The sequence below is a fragment of the Culex pipiens genome, chromosome 2, assembly GCF_016801865.2.
Source record: "Culex pipiens pallens isolate TS chromosome 2, TS_CPP_V2, whole genome shotgun sequence".
In the NCBI taxonomy this organism is placed as follows: Eukaryota; Metazoa; Arthropoda; class Insecta; order Diptera; family Culicidae; genus Culex; species Culex pipiens.
The window spans coordinates 199,571,731-199,589,563 of NC_068938.1; the positions used below are offsets into that span (position 1 = coordinate 199,571,731).

General features: G+C 35.0%; 1 protein-coding gene across 4 annotated transcripts in view; it reads left to right on the forward strand.

Moving 5' to 3' along the window:
* Positions 1-17,082, forward strand: part of LOC120430247 (beta-1,4-N-acetylgalactosaminyltransferase bre-4) — a 48,414-nt gene extending 31,332 nt beyond the window's left edge. For all 4 annotated transcript variants that reach the window (XM_039595328.2, XM_039595329.2, XM_039595330.1 and 1 more), the window contains exons 2-7: positions 3,897-4,076; positions 4,131-4,567; positions 5,818-6,364; positions 9,107-9,202; positions 9,318-9,444; positions 15,070-17,082. In XM_039595328.2, the coding sequence (XP_039451262.1) occupies positions 3,970-4,076; positions 4,131-4,567; positions 5,818-6,364; positions 9,107-9,202; positions 9,318-9,444; positions 15,070-15,078 (1,323 nt within the window). In that variant the 5' untranslated portion in view covers positions 3,897-3,969 and the 3' untranslated portion in view covers positions 15,079-17,082. The remainder of the gene's footprint in view (positions 1-3,896; positions 4,077-4,130; positions 4,568-5,817; positions 6,365-9,106; positions 9,203-9,317; positions 9,445-15,069) is intronic.
* Positions 17,083-17,833: the final 751 nt, after the last annotated feature.

Genomic DNA, 17,833 nt, shown 5'->3' on the forward strand with positions numbered 1-17,833 from the left:
CTTCTAGAACTTATTTTTAATGCAATTGTCCAAGCAAATTTATCTAAATGCAGCCGCTTTTCCTAAAATTTTCTCCGCTGTTCTTTTTATATACCCATATTAGCTTAGGCCCGCCAAATTACATTATGCGATTATACGATGTTCAAGATAAGATAATTCAAGATAATCAGAACGTGAAAAAAATAAATATAAAAATTTCTGTGAGTAAAACATCAATCAAAGTGGAACGAAACCCGAGAAAAGTATGACTGAACTTGCTAGCGATTTAAATTGCAGCGATTCAAAGACGCAAATAACATTCCAAATGGGCGTAACCGCAAAACATCTCTGTTCACATGAAATTAGATTCCAGATTCGGATTCAGCGGCCAAAATTACTATAAGTAAGTAACGTCGTATAAAAATTGGCACATTTTTTCTCACTAAAACTCAAATATCTCGGCACTGGAGGGTGTAAGTTGCATTTTCTCAAAAGGAGAAATGTTCGCCGTAAAATCTACAAGCTGAATTTATTGGTTTGGGAACTGGGAAAAATAGCCTACCCTAAATTAAATGAGCATTTCTGAAAAATGTTTCCAAAAATGCTAATTTTTCGACATAAATCCGCTTGGGAAAGACCAAAAACTTCAATTTTGGTCCAATATCGATAGTGCATCTTAATCTATGGACAAAAACCTATCATTTGAAAAAAATTACACACCTGATTGAAACAGTTTTTGTATTGATTCCAAGCGATTTTAGAAAATTTGTTCAAAAAAGTATCTTTTTCAGTAAATAGAAAAGTGGGTGCGTTATTATTTTTTCTTGTCTAAGAAAACATTGTTCCTAACATCATAATCTATCAATTAACATTCCAACGCCCAAGGCTCCAAAAAAGTTGGAACGGTAACTTCAACTCGCTGGTTCTCGGACATAACTCAACCAATCAAGATGATTCTTCTTTCCATTGATTTGTTAAGATGTCTAGATGATTCTAGAACTTTGCAGAACTTAATTTGATCAAATCTGAAATTTTTGCGCTCAAAAACATCGTTCCAACTTTTTTTTTCGCGTGTAAAAAAAAATTCGCCTAAAATTCCGCGGAGGCAGTCTTTTTAAAAAAGGTGGAACGATGTTTTCGGTCGCAGAAATTACAGATTTATTCAAATTAAGTTCTGCAAAGTTCTAGAATCATCTAGACATCCTAACAAATCACTAAAAAAAGAATCATCTTGATTGGTTGAGTTAGGCCCGAGAACCAGCGAGTTGAAGTTACCGTTCCACCTTTTTTGGGAGGCTTGGGCGTCCGTGGTTCACGGATATATGAAAAAGACAAAAGTGTTCAATTTCGTTTGCATCAACCGGAATTTTGAAGTACTATGACCCAAAAAGCTAGCCTGAAAATTTTAGCTTATTTGGTTATGGTTTAGTTGCTCCAGTTTTGATATGAAGTTAGAATGGAATTTCAATAAATTTAATTGATTTATTTTTCACTTTTTAACTCTTCTTCTAGAAAGTTTTCCTCAACCCGATAAAACTTTATCATGTAAGAGTTTTCTTATAGGTTTTGATACGGGGAACAACTTTGTAGAACATCGCAAAGCGCTAGGAAATGATCCCGAAAAGATACAGATAAATTTTTTTAGCATATTTTGAAATTTTGCCGAAAAAAGTAAACTCTAAAAAACATCCTGTATCTTTCCAGGATCAATTCTTAGCACTTTGCGATGTTCTACAAAGTTGTTCCCCGGATCAAAACCTATAAGAAACCTATGAATAGGAAAATTTGATAGGGTTTTGGGAAATTTTCTATAAGAATATGTAAAAAGTTACAATTCTCCATATTAAATTGAATCAAGTTCCATACTAACTTCAGATCAAAACTGGAGCAACTAAAACTTAACCAAATGAGCTCAAATTTTCAGGCTAGCTTCTGGGGTCATAGAACTTTGAAATTCCGGTTGATGCAAACGAAATAGAACACTTTGTCTTTTTCATATATCCATGAACCACCCTAAATGGACATGCGTTGGGCGTTCCAGTGTTAAGAAGTGAGCACAAAAAATTCCTCGACACGACCTCATTTTTTCATGATTCACAATTTTTCTTCGTCTAAGCGTCCTTAGAGGGTCCTTTTCAAATATCCGTAACCTTAAAAATATTTCATCCGGGGATTTTTTATTTTTCTAATTTTAAGTTTTACATATGATTTGATGGAGGCGCACGATCATTCACAAAGCATCGTTTTAGGTAAAGATTCAAAAAGGATCGCGCACCTCTTTTGAAATAATACTTGGGATTTTTTTGATGGTCGAGCTTAAGTATGACCCATAAACTACTCTAAAATGATTTAGAATTTTTAAATCCTAGCTGGTGGCCAAAATGGCGGTGATAACATATTGAAAACGTTACTTAATCCACCTTTAGGTGGTTGATGTCTTCCTCACATTCAGAAAGTAAAAATAGCAACATTCCCCCATAACATGTTTAACAAATCAATTTTATTAATTTGAATAGGGTTCGCAGACCTTCAATATTTGTGGCTCATCGGCAAGGTCTGATAAAAAACCTATCCAACGATAGATCGCATGGAAGATTCTATCACAATGTCTTAAATCCGGCCTCCAAAAAGTGTATATGTAAATAACACTTAAGTGCTGATAACTTTTGATAGGGTTGTCAGATCTTCGATGTTTTGGACTCATTGGAAAGGTCTTTTCAATATCTTTCTGAAAATGGAAAAACCACCCTTTTTATGATTTTCCGGACATACGCCAAAATTGTTTTTTTTAGCATAACTATTTAAGTACATAGCTAAACTTGCTGATTTTAAATAGAGACCTATGCTGCCCATAATTGAAAATTCGGCTATTATGCCAAATCGAGTATTCCGAGAAAAAAGCGTCTTTTTGTTTGTCACCAAATCTACGTCAAGGCAATTTTCCACAAGAGTGGATATTAGCCGTTTGGTTTTTCGCGTCTGCAGTTAAATCTGAACACAATTTTAGTGCATCTAAAATTTCAGAAGATGCGTTGAATCATCCTCTTCCACCTGGTGCTAATAACTCGTTTTTGTCAAAAGTGGATATTAGCCGTTTTTTCAATGGTGGGCAGTATGGGACCCCAAGACGGATCGAATAAGACTAATAAGGTCAAAATCCGTTCATCAAGTCCGGAGATAATCGAGTGATTTTTTTTTCCACCCACCTACACACATCCACACAGACATTTGTTCAGAACATGATTCTGAGTCGATATGTATACGTGAAGGTGGGTCTATGAGGTCAAATTAATAAGCTCATTTTTCCAGTGATTTTATAGCCTTTCCTCAGTAAGGTGACAAACCTTCGGATAATAACTTCGGATAATCGAAACTTCGGATAATTGAGGCTTCGGACAACCGAGTCTGGACTGTATATGGCAACACAAATTTCAAACATTCAAACACATTTCATTTTGAATCGATTGTCAAAGACACCAAAACGATTAGAAAATTCCTTCTCAACTTACAGATTTTCGTATATTCACATGCAAATTTAAATTAATTTTGTATGACCAGCAAAATTGTATGGAGATGTTCGAAATTACCAAAGTATACTGTTTGAAGGCACTGCATTTTGTTGCACAGTGTTTTTAGCTATTAAACAGTCGCTGGTGTGTTCAAGTGTTCACAACCTTTCGGGCTGCAATATACCTGTTCAATGTCCGCCAGGCTCATTCCATGGGACAACGTGTTCTACATATTAGAACTTATTAGAATATTTGTAGAACGCCAGACAGGCCACTCCGCAAACATTACCTTCTGTCATTTCGTTTGAGTTTGGGCTTTGTTTTTATACATACACAGTTGTTCACATATTTATAGTAATAACTTGGGTTTTTTTTCTGTTTTCTCCTCTCCATTTCTCCTCTTTATAGATGTTAGCCCACAGTAACGCCCGGTAGACGGCCGTCGTTGTTACACCGCGCGACTTTGCTCCTAAATGGCCCCATGGCGTTGTGCAGCCGTGGCCACGCACTCAAGGCGACACTGCTGGTGGCATTCCTGCTGATACTGCTGAATCTGTTCGGTTCCCGCCGGGACACGGCCCCGATGAGGTGAGAATTTAATCATTTAAAAAAAAACCTTAAATTAACGACTTTTCTTCCCAGCGCCACGCAATGGCCAAAACGCACAAGACCTAGCCCGGACGGGGCCGGCGGAGGCCATCAGCAGCAACCTCAACAGGCCACCAATCAAACAATCCACAGCAGCAACAATCAAACGGGTCCGCCCGATCTCCTTCCGAGTTCTTCTCAACTTCTCAACGGCACTGCTCCGACCACCCCCAAGGGACACAACAACGAAACAAAGCCGCCGGATGCGGTGGTGGCAGCAGCGGCGGCGACGGCCACGGCGATTGGTGGCCACAACGATACTACTAAAAATTCCACTAGTTTAAGCAGAACTGAGAATCTCGTAGATGATAATAGCGTTGGAGGCAATGTCAGTAGCAGCACTAGTTTAAGGCATCGAAACGACTCGTTGAATCTGGTCCAGACTGAGGATGGACAGGAAGGCAGCTGTCCACCGATACCGCCTAGTTTAGGTGAGTATTGTTCGTATTTTTTTTATTAATAATTGCTTTAACACGACCCATCCAAAAATATTGGAATTTGTAAGGAGAAATGCTTAGAGGGGGGAGAAGAGTATACTGCCGTTATACTTATAATTGTCCCATGTCCAAAAAAGTGCAACTGAGAAACACTTTTCACTCTTATTTGTAATCTTCTTGCTATACAATAGGTAAACAAGACACAATACTTCGTAAAACTGATAATTTGGTGAAAGAAAAAACTTGGTGGGACAATTATGCGTAGAAGTACAACGATGGGACAAACAGACTTGGTGTTGTTATCAATGAGTTTCCGAACAAAGTACTAGATTTTATGTGTGTTTCGAAAAGTAAACGTCAAACTAACCCCAAAAATGACAAAAGACAGAATTGCCCAAAAATGACATGAGACAATTATGCGTAGAACGGCAGTATACATGCTATGGAATTATCTTGATCAATCGGTATTTGTCCCTATTTTGAGCCTACTAAGCAGAGCGCAATTTTAAGGGGTTACGTACATGTAGAAAATCTCTTGTCCACGCTCCATACAAAAAAGTTTTTTCGGGTTGAGATTCCCAAAAAAAAGTGTCCACGTGGTTTGTGGATGATCCCTTATTATAATAAGCTAATTATAAAATATCAATATTATTGCTTGTTCTCAAATTAACATTACATATTTTCAAATGCTTAATAAAATCAGTAAACACTGGCTGACAGCTTACAAATTTTGTTCAACATTTGAAAAAATGTAAAATTTAACAGAGACCAGGCAACATATCATCCAATTGAGCAAATAACCAAAATGTTTGAAAGTTCTAGCGATAAATAATAACAATAAATTATTTCGCTTTGCACAACATTTTCGATCAAGCTATTGGGTTCTTTTATTTATTTTAATTTAAAAAAAAGTTTTGCTGCAAAGATCCCAAAATAATGTCCTTGACAAAATCGGACAACATTTTTTCCATAGTTCTGTGCCATATTTAGCAAAATAAAAATTAATAACAAATTGGGTTATGGACACTTCGAAAATTTTAAAACAAATTGTTGATTTCCTTAGGGGAGTATAACAATAATTTGAAAAATCAACATTCAGATTTTAGCAAAATTGGTTTGTTGGAAGGTATTGAATATGTATGTAAAAGTCAGGCGTGATGTCCAGCTGGTAAAAAATTATTTTTAATAAAGTGAAATGAAATGAACTATTACAACAGAAACTAATTTGTTTTCCCTCCTTCCAGATGGTCCCTACGAAGTGGACCCCACGTACGAACCGCTGACCTCGGTGGAGCAAAAGCTAGCTCCCAAGCTGCAACCCGGTGGCCAGTACAGACCGCGCGAGTGCCGGGCTCGCGACCGGGTGGCGATCGTCGTGCCCTATCGAGACCGCGAGCAGCACCTGCCGGTGTTCCTCAAGAACCTGCATCCATTCCTGATGAAGCAGCAGATCGAGTACGGCGTGTTCATCGTCGAGCAAGCCACCGGATCGCAGTTCAATCGGGCGTCCCTCATGAACGTGGGGTTCGTCGAGGCGCTGAAACAGAAGCCGTGGGACTGCATGGTCTTTCACGACGTGGACCTGCTGCCGATGGACGACCGCAATCTGTACACGTGTCCGGATCAACCGCGGCACATGTCCGTCGCCGTTGACACCTTTGGCTTCAAGCTGCCCTACACGACCATCTTTGGTGGCGTTTCCGCGATGACCGTGAAGCAGTTTCGCACCGTGAACGGCTTCTCCAACTCGTTCTGGGGCTGGGGCGGCGAAGACGACGACATGTCCAATAGGTGGGTGTGGGGCGGTGGTCACGCGATCCGCTGCGGCTCTGTCGACTAATTTTGACCTTTTTGACATAGGACTATGTCTTTACTTACTATATTGGGGGGCCAGTTCAGAAATTCGATCCAAAGCGTCACTTTTAAGCGTTAAAAAAGGGGACATTTTGAACGCTTATATCTTTTTTCCCTGTGAATCAATCCAGATGGTTGGACCACCAATCGAAAGAGGAAGACTTCAGCTATTGTTTAACTACATAGATAGTCTGACTAAACATAGTTAAAGCACTTAAAACATGCAATCAAAATGAGTAATTTTTCAGTACAAATCGGACAGATGACCAATCAGAGCGAGCGTATGCATTCGAGACCGCGCCTCTTTTGTGCCGTTCTCCGGCTGTGCCGCTATTTAAGCAGAAAATTTCGCAAAAGCAAGTCACTTTGGAACGAGCACTCGAACTGTGCACGTCGGGCCGGCGCGGAGCAGCAGCAGCAGCGGCCAATAGAAGAAGAGGACCAGCAACCAGAAGGAAGAACCACCGGCAGCAGAAGGAGGAAATTCGAGCGAAGCGGACGGCGTGGAAGTCGCTATGATGCGGCGGTTCTCATGAAAAATGGCCAATTCGACAGTTGTGGCCAAAACCAGAAGTGGCCGATGCCCTCAAAGAAGGTTCCCCCGGGGCCTGGGGGGACATTTACAGAAACATACGAGTTGTGGCAATATGGGTATCAAAATTCATGGTTTTTGATACTGAACATAATAATGGTCATTTCGACAGTAGTGGCCACAACCTGGAGTGGCCGGTGCCCTCAAAGAAGGTTCCCCCGGGGCCTGGGGGGACATTTACAGAAACATACGAGTTGTGGCAATATGGGTATCAAAATTCATGGTTTTTTATACTGAACATAATAATGGCCATTTCGACAGTAGTGGCCACAACCTGGAGTGGCCGGTGCCCTCAAAGAAGGTTCCCCCGGGGCCTGGGGGGACATTTACAGAAACATACGAGTTGTGGCAATATGGGTATCAAAATTCATGGTTTTTTATACTGAACATAATAATGGCCATTTCGACAGTAGTTGCCACAACCTGGAGTGACCGGTGCCTTCAAAGAAGGTTCCCCCGGGGCCTGGGGGGACATTTACAGAAACATACGAGTTGTGGCAATATGGGTATCAAAATTCATGGTTTTTGATACTGAACATAATAATGGCCATTTCGACAGTAGTGGCCACAACCTGGAGTGGCCGGTGCCCTCAAAGAAGGTTCCTCCGGGGCCTGGGGGGACATTTACAGAAACATACGAGTTGTGGCAATATGGGTATCAAAATTCATGGTTTTTGATACTGAACATAATAATGGCCATTTTGACAGTAGTGGCCACAACCTGGAGTGGCCGGTGTCCTCAAAGAAGGTTCCCCCGGGGCCTGGGGGGACATTTACAGAAACATACGAGTTGTGGCAATATGGGTATCAAAATTCATGGTTTTTTATACTGAACATAATAATGGCCATTTCGACAGTAGTTGCCACAACCTGGAGTGACCGGTGCCTTCAAAGAAGGTTCCCCCGGGGCCTGGGGGGACATTTACAGAAACATACGAGTTGTGGCAATATGGGTATCAAAATTCATGGTTTTTGATACTGAACATAATAATGGCCATTTCGACAGTAGTGGCCACAACCTGGAGTGGCCGGTGCCCTCAAAGAAGGTTCCTCCGGGGCCTGGGGGGACATTTACAGAAACATACGAGTTGTGGCAATATGGGTATCAAAATTCATGGTTTTTGATACTGAACATAATAATGGCCATTTTGACAGTAGTGGCCACAACCTGGAGTGGCCGGTGTCCTCAAAGAAGGTTCCCCCGGGGCCTGGGGGGACATTTACAGAAACATACGAGTTGTGGCAATATGGGTATCAAAATTCATTGTTTTTGATACTGAACATAATAATGGCCATTTCGACTGTAGTGGCCGGTGCCCTCAAAGAAGGTTCCTTCGGGGCCTGGGGGGACATTTACAGAAACATACGAGTTGTGGCAATATGGGTATCAAAATTCATGGTTTTTTATACTGAACATAATGGCCATTTCGACAGTAGTGGCCACAACCTGGAGTGGCCGGTGCCCTCAAAGAAGGTTCCCCCGGGGCCTGGGGGGACATTTACAGAAACATACGAGTTGTGGCAATATGGGTATCAAAATTCATGGTTTTTTATACTGAACATAATAATGGCCATTTCGACAGTAGTGGCCACAACCTGGAGTGGCCGGTGCCCTTAAAGCAGGTTCCCCCGGGGCCCGGAGGACTTTTTACAGAACCATACGAGTTGTGGCATATTGGTATCAAAATTCATGGTTTTTGATATTGTACATGAAAATTGACATTCCGACAGTAGTGGCCACAACCTTGAGTGACCGGTGATCTCAAAGCAGGTTTCCCCGGGGCCCGGAGGGTCTTTAACAGAACCATACGAGTTGTGGCAATATGGATATCAAAATTCATGGTTTTTGATACTGAACATGAAAATTGACATTTCGACCGTAGTGGCCACATCCTGGAGTTGCCGGTGCCCTCATAGAAGGTTCACCTTGGGAGAACATTTATGACAATTTTGCCGACAAATCTATGAAACAAAATAAAATATTTCAGATTTCACTAGCAATCCAAAAACACATTCAAATTGTTTGGTCCTATGTCTTTCGGTTATGTCTCTGACATACCATCTTGAACTTTTTTTCTTCTCCCTAGACTGAAACACGTCGGTTTCCACATTGCACGCTACCCGATCAATATCGCACGCTACACCATGCTGTCCCACAAGAAGGAGAAGGCGAACCCGAAAAGGTGAGCATGCCAGAGTTGTAAAATAATTAACCGCCCGTGGCCGTGGTTTGGACATTTAGCACGTGATTTTTTTAACGGTTGGTTTCTTTTCTCGACAAAACAAAACAACAATCAGGTACGAAAAGCTCAACACCGGTTCGAAGCGATTCGACAGTGATGGATTGAACTCGCTGCACTACCGCCTGATTAACCTGATCCGCAAGCCGCTGTACACCTGGGTCCACGTGGAAATTTCACCCGAGGTGAGTTGTTGTGTGACGTGGTGTCATGTTAAAATTAAGACATCGTCATCGTGTTGGGGTAGGGGAGCTGGGTTGATTTGTAAAGGTCGTGCGGGAGTGATTGGCTAGAAAATAGAATCGTTAAATTTAGAGGGGCAATTTGGAAAAAGGGGCAACGCAGTGATTGCTTTGGATATTATAAAAAAGGTTTCATAAAATAAACTCAGTTTGTGTTTTTTTTAAATATATGGGAAAACAACTTAAGAAAAAATCTCAATAAATCCTGCTTGTTTTTTGACACTTATTTATTGACATAAGTCTGACTTAGGTCGAATGGATGAAAGGTCTACTGGAACCATGCTAAAATGCATTTTCCTGCGTTGATCGTTTTTTTTCTCATAATTGTACCATTTTCAAAATATTTTTAATTTTGTGAAACTTCAAAGTACAGTTTACCTACCGGAAAAAGTTCAAAAAAGATTTTTCCCTTCCTCATTGAGGTGGGCTATAAAATCACTCGAAAAATGACCTGCTAGACCAACACAGTAAAAAAATCATGGTAATATTACACCTGGGAAGGGGGATCAGGGTTGTTACGGAATAAGGTAAGGTGGGCTATAAAATCACTCGAAAAATGACCTGCTAGACCAACACAGTAAAAAAATCATGGTAATATTACACCTGGGAAGGGGGATCAGGGTTGTTACGGACGGCGCGGATCGCGCGGATGGCGCGGATGGCGCGTATCGCGCGGATCTGGCGCGAATTTGCTGGCAAATTTTGTTCAGGCGCGGATTTCGCGCGGATAGCAATTTTAATAAATAAAATAATTGAGAACGATAGAATTTCTTTCAAGTTATAAAAAATATTATTACCAATTCAATAAATTGAATCTTTTTCGTTGAGTGCAAAAACATCAATATCTAAGAAGTAATGAAGTAAATTTTCTTCTGAAAATTATTGATTGTAAAAATACAAAATACGAAACTTCGAAATAATCTTCAAGGCGCGTTTATTTTTAAAACAATGTATCGTAATATCTTATATAAATTTTACATTATTTTTTAAACATTTGCTTACGTGGTTTAAATATTTTTATATTATTATTCACAGGATACATTCAATTTTTTATCTTCATAATCATATTTTAAACTTTTTCCAAAAATATAAACGTAAGGATGAACATAAATGATTGTTAAGGTATGTTCCGGATCGGATTTAACACTTAGAATTTTTTTTAAGCTCAGTACAGGCTGCCAAAGGTTCCAAGGCATTTTTTTAATATAACAAACAATAAATATTGAGAGATCATATAAATAACCAGTTTATTAAAATCAAAATTACAAAATTCCAAAATTACAGCATTTGAAAAATTTTAAGCTATGAAACTTTTTAGTTTTTTAAATTTTTTTTTAATCTAAAATTTATATTTCCGTCTAAAAGCGAAACATAATTTTAAAATTAAAAAAATAGAAATCTGAAGTTCAACAATTTGAAAATTTCAGAATTTACATATTCAAATATACAAAGAATAGAATTCATAATTAGAAATGGCCAAAACTTACAGCATGAGCATGAGAGACCACCCATGGTTGTCCTTCTCCGTTGCTGAACAGGACCGTAATATCCTATCAACACAACCGGTCATACGCTTCAACGATCAAATAATGTTTCCCTTATCAACAGCATTCATGAATGCGCTGAAAAGATAAAACATCATGGTCATCAAAACTAGAGCCGTTGCTAATAGGAAACAGTCATTGGCCACCAACGGCGCCCGCCATGTCAGTTTGTAGATCTCGAGGGAACGGGACGGGAATGTTAGTTAGCACAGGCTGCTACCAAGGGTGGGTTCTATACGATATCCACACCCCCGCGTGTGCCGGAAAACTACTTCTACTTGGGATTTTGTTAGTGGGAAAGGGTAATGGCCAGGATTCATCATAGAGGATGATGATGTGGCTCAATAATCAATGAATTTCGTTGAGTGATAGGGTGATGTATTATGTATTCTCAAGGCAAACAATCGGATGATGCGGATGAGACCATTCCCGGTTATTTGGTGTTGAGTTTAGCACAAATGATTTAATCTTAGACAGCCGGCTGTGGAAAGATAGAATCAAAATTGTGTGTGATTAAAAGGTGAAATATTATACTCAGCGTAACACATTTACGTAGAGTTGACCTGAGACTATTTATACTTTTAAGTTTTTATAAGATGAGCGACCAATTAATTACTGATGAGTTATGAGTTATCTGAAGGACTTGAACAATCGCGTTGAAACAATATTTGTCACCGTGCTTTACGAGCTATAATGATAAAATGTGATTTCGCGGGAAACGAAAGGTCAAATATAATTTATATTATGCTAACGCAATTAAGAACGAATCTTCCCATGAAACAATCGCAAATCATAGAACAAAGAAACTCGACTGACTAACGAGAAAGACGATCGCGATATTTGAACTTTACAATCTAACTAAGAAGAAAAAAAAAGCCACGTCAATAGAAAGGAATAGACAAACATACAGGTAACACCCAAACCGGACTGCCTCAACTGTCATCGTGACAACCAGAGCAAGCCGCATATTCACACACACACACGCGCGCACTCACCCGACAAACTCACCGACGACGAACGACGCGAAAAAACATGCGATCCGTCGGACAGGCATCGCAAAACGGACTCAATTAGAAATGGCCAAAACTTACAGACTCAAAAACGCAAAAAGAAAGACGAATTAGCATATTGAAAAATTACGAAAAAAAAAAAACATTGGAAGCAATATTTTTTTAATTCTTTAAATCTTTAATTTTTTAAGAATGTACCTAAATTCTGTAATTATTAAATTATTGAATTATTAAATTATTAAACTTTTAAATTATTAAATTATTAAATTATTAAATTATTAAATTATTAAATTGTTAAATTATTAAATTATTAAATTATTAAATTATTAAATTATTAAATTATTAAATTATTAAATTATTAAATTATTTAATTATTAAATTATTAAATTATTAAATTATTAAATTATTAAATTATTAAATTATTAAACTATTAAATTATTAAATTATCACATTATTAAATTATTAAATTATTAAATTATTAAATTATTAAATTATTAAATTATTAAATTATTAAATTATTAAATTATTAAATTATTAAATTATTAAATTATTAAATTATTAAATTATTAAATTATTAAATTATTAAATTATTAAATTATTAAATTATTAAATTATTAAATTATTAAATTATTAAATTATTAAATTTTTAAATTTTTAAATTATTAAATTATTAAATTATTAAATTATTAAATGATTAAATTATTAAATTATTAAATTATTAAATTATTAAATTATTAAATTATTAAATTATTAAATTATTAAATTATTAAATTATTAAATTTTTAAATTATTAAATTTTTAAATTATTAAATTATTAAATTATTAAATTATTTAATTATTAAATTATTAAATTATTAAATTATTAAATTATTAAATTATTAAATTATTAAATTATTAAATTATTAAATTATTAAATTATTAAATTATTAAATTATTAAATTATTAAATTATTAAATTATTAAATTATTAAATTATTAAATTATTAAATTATTAAATTATTAAATTATTAAATTATTAAATTATTAAATTATTAAATTATTAAATTATTAAATTATTAAATTATTAAATTATTAAATTATTAAATTATTAAATTATTAAATTATTAAATTATTAAATTATTAAATTATTAAATTATTAAATTATTAAATTATTAAATTATTAAATTATTAAATTATTAAATTATTAAATTATTAAATTATTAAATTATTAAATTATTAAATTATTAAATTATTAAATTATTAAATTATTAAATTATTAAATTATTAAATTATTAAATTATTAAATTATTAAATTATTAAATTATTAAATTATTAAATTATTAAATTATTAAATTATTAAATTATTAAATTATTAAATTATTAAATTATTAAATTATTAAATTATTAAATTATTAAATTATTAAATTATTAAATTATTAAATTATTAAATTATTAAATTATTAAATTATTAAATTATTAAATTATTAAATTATTAAATTATTAAATTATTAAATTATTAAATTATTAAATTATTAAATTATTAAATTATTAAATTATTAAATCATTAAATTATTAAATACCACCATTTTTGCCATCTTCTTAGTTTGGATCATTTTCGGAGTCATATTTTAGTCAGAAAATTTTAGAAAAGAAAATAATAGTAATTTCGTTTTTCGATTTTCCGGAGTAAAATTTTGGCGAGAATTATCGAGTACAACATCATTAGATTTTTAAATTTTGCGGTTTTTATATTTTATTGGTCTTTAGTTTTTGAATTTAAAATTTTACTTTTCTCTTGAATTTGTTTTCAAAGCAATGATATTTAAATTGTTACATCAACTGCTAGTAATCTTTCAGAAATGGCGAAAAAGGTTGGTGCAGGTGGGATTTGAATCCACAACTGATCAACGGCACTGATCCAAATGCTTTCTAAGTTATTCTTTTTTGTTTTAAAAAAATAGTCATTAGGTATGTTACTCTCTTCTATGTTTGTCGCGAATTTCTTTTTTTATATGGCGCAAATTTCGCGCGGATTGGGTTTTGCTTCGGCGCGGATCTGGCGCGGATTTTTTTTCAACTTTTCCGTAACAACCCTGTACATCTTTTATATCAGGAAAAATGTGTAATTCTACCTCTGAAAATGTGTAATTATACCACTTTTCTGTTGTAATGTCTCTTATTCAGTCTAAATTGAGGAAAAATTACATCATTAAAGAGGTAATATTCAACCTTCCAAATTTACACAATTTTTTACCGTGAACCTTAATTTATAGTTATCGACTCAGAATTAGAGACCCTAAAAATTCACTTCGTTGTTTTGTTTATCTGGAGTTTTTTTTTTAAAAAAAGGTCCAATAAACCAAATTTTCAGTTTTTGCTTTTTGGGTGTTTTTTAAGACCCCTGACTCAAGGCGGTTTCAAAAACACTCAAGAAGCAAAAACTGGAAATTTGGTTTATTGGACCTTTTCAAAAAAACTCCAGTTATGTTTGTTAAGCTTGAATATGACTTTTTCGTGTATGACAGTTTGCCAAACTCGCAAACAAGACAAAATGTATGCAGGCTGACGTTGGTACAAACAAATCTAGGCAAACTGTCAAAAAGAGCGAGTTTGTTTGCCGTAGTGTAATAGCTCCTTTATTAAACATTTCAATAACAAAGTTTGCTTTAGAATTTTTAAATCCAAGATGGCGGCCAAAATGGCGGGGTTCAAATACTGAAAAAATGTATTTGGTATGCTAATAGGCAATTCATCAGAAATGGCTAAAATGGGGTCACAGAACTCGAATTTAATGTTTAATATTGGCTCTGGGCTTACAATGCGGAAATTCTAGAGACTCGATCTATTTTGCATTTGCATTTTAGTAAATAAGAAACGAGTAAAATCAAAACAAAATTTCCATGTTTTGAAATTGACAGCGACAAAACCATTTTTAAACCATTGCATTGGATGAATAAAAGGAGGATAGTAAAAGTGTCCATAAATATCAAAGCTTTTATTTTCATTTAGTTATTTTTGTCTTTTTGTCAATTACAGAGCAGCTGATGACCGTCGTTCCTGCCGAATTGGCTCGGGTGAAACGTATCGGTGGTAACCTCTGAGCGAGTCGCTCTCCAACAGCAGCGCGGTGGCCAATACGGTGGCAACTCCACGAACATTTTAAAGTTATGAGGAAAACCGATGATATGCACAAACATACACATTCACACAGACTCCTCTCCCTTCCCTTTGCACGTGTTGTTATCTGTTTTCCCAAGGGGTTATTTTTTTGTAATTTTTTTTCGTTCTTTTTTTTTGTTGCGTTAAAAGTAGTGTAAAGTGTACGTAAGTAAATTGTGCAAAGTGAGATATGTTCGGAAACTGTGTTACTTAATTTAGAGAAAAGGGCTTAGAGCATCATTTATTTGATATTTATTGGAAGCAAAATAAAAAGGAAATCTCGTTCAAGTGAATTAAAATTATTAGTGTTTATTTGTTTCGCAAGCAGCTTCACAAATGTCTGTGTTTTAAAAACACTAAAACAAAATCATTGACCAAATAGGGTTAAAAATGTAATTATTTTGATTCGAATTTGTGGGACTCAAAGGTAAGGTTCCGTCCTGCTGGCGATAAGATGAGGACTCATTTGGTTTCGACACGAGACTTGGCACGGCACTGAATGATACTTGAGTTTTCAGCACAAAGTTTACACTACAAATAGAAGAAGAGTGCGAACAAAGCAAAGCTAATTGATGAAACGTAAAAGTATTACCGGCAAAATGTGGAAGAAAGGTTTGAAACACAAGTTGAACTTAAACGAAATCAGCAAAACAAAAGTGATTGATATTTTCTCTTAAGTAGAACATATTTATAATTAGTTGAACAAAAATAGACATGATCCAGGATTGATTGCATTGGAGAACAAAATATATCGCAGTTACTTTTCAAGTGAGATTGAAGAGCGAAATCAAGTCAATTGGGTGAATCTTTAAGCGAAATCTATTCGAATCGTTTTCAAATTGAAAACAACAAATTCCGACTTTTTTCAACGTGTTTGCTAAATTCACTTAAAACCGTTATCCGAATCCTCATAAGTTAGATTCGTAGTTTTAAACAAAGTTTATTTTTCTTACCAGTAGAAGACTGTTCCCTTAAGGAAAGCAACAAAAAAAAACAATTAGATAATTTATTCTTGCAAAATGTAAACCGTCAATTTCTCCTCCCCTTAAAAAGTAAAGTAAGTAGAACTTTCTCCAATTCAAACGATATTTTTCCAATCAGGATTAAGTTTTCTACTAGGACAACGTTAAACGCTGCTGCAAATACCGCAAAAAAAAACAAAGGTAAAAAAACAACCATAAAACCTATAGTATTACTAAATAACGACAATACACAGCACACGAAAACACTCGCGGTTTTCCAGCAGATTCTTATTCCAAAACTTTAAAACCAAAAAAAATCTCACATCCAACGCAACCGAAAGAGAGAACGCGACGATACGATAAACATTGAAAATTCAGTTTTCCACTATAGCTGCTGAAAACCATCGCACAAAGGCTAACCCACATTTTGGTTCCGGATCTCTTCAACCCAGTAAAAAAATAAGAAATCTAAAAAGTGCCATATCACTTACGAATCAAAATGATAATAATTACGAATCGAGCGTTGAAAATCACAGCAAAAAAGAAAACAAAACGAAAACATTTCTCAAAGCAGCCTAAAGGAGCCATTGCACTACCGCAAATAAACAAACAAACTCGCACTTTTTCGTGTTTGACAGTTTACCAAACTCGCCAACATTCAAAATGTATGCAAGCTGACGTTTGTACAAACAAATCCAGGCAAACTGTCAAAAAGTGCGAGTTTTTTTTGTTTGCCGTAATGTAATAGCTCCTTAATAAATCTAGTAATCAGTAAATCAGTAATGTGTGCGCGTGGCATGAGGCAAAAACAAAAAGCTGCAAAGTAAAAACTTTTTTATTTCCGTAGCACAAAAGTGAGAATCTTAAAACAAATATTATAAAAGCAAACAAAACTGGAATTACAATAAAAGGCGGTTTTTATAGTCGATTTTGTTTTGTGTAGTTTAGTTTTGTTGATGACAAGTGTGAGGGAGGGTTATCTGGGAAATTCTATCCTTTTCGTTTTATGTTCAAAATACTTCATTTTGACCGTTTGAAATGTTAAGCTTACATTTTACAATTTAAAAATTATGTTATATTGATGTTTTGGAAATTTTAATTAGTATTGCAAAAAAATATACAGCTAAAATATATGTTCAATGAATGTTTGTGTTTCCTTATTTTTATAGGAACCTCCCCAAGAAAAGTTCGGTCTGAACGCGTGTGACGCTTTGTGCGCTTGATAATCTTAAAAAGATTAAAATATTCAATATTTCAAAATTCAAAAATGTTAAAACTCAAAATCAAAATCTAAAAATTCAGAAATTGAAAAAAATGCTTTTCGGTTGAAAAAAATAAGCTGTATTCTTAAATTTCAAAATACTCATATACAAAAATAAAAAAAATAAAACTCGGAATTTTAAATTAAAGATTTTTAAAAATTCATAAATTATGCCATTTAAAATGGCAGCGTCTGAGATTACAATAAAAAGTCTCCGATTTTTTTAAATTTTGAATTTTTGAGTTCTTTAATTTTTGATTTGAGATGGTGGCATTTTAGGATTAAAGAAGTTATAACTCATAATATTTTAAAATCTGGATTTTTAAAATTTGTGACTCTGGAACTTTTAAAATTAAGAATGTTTAAATTTGAAAATTATAGAGTGTGTTTGCCAAACTCGCAAAAAAAAGAATCCTTT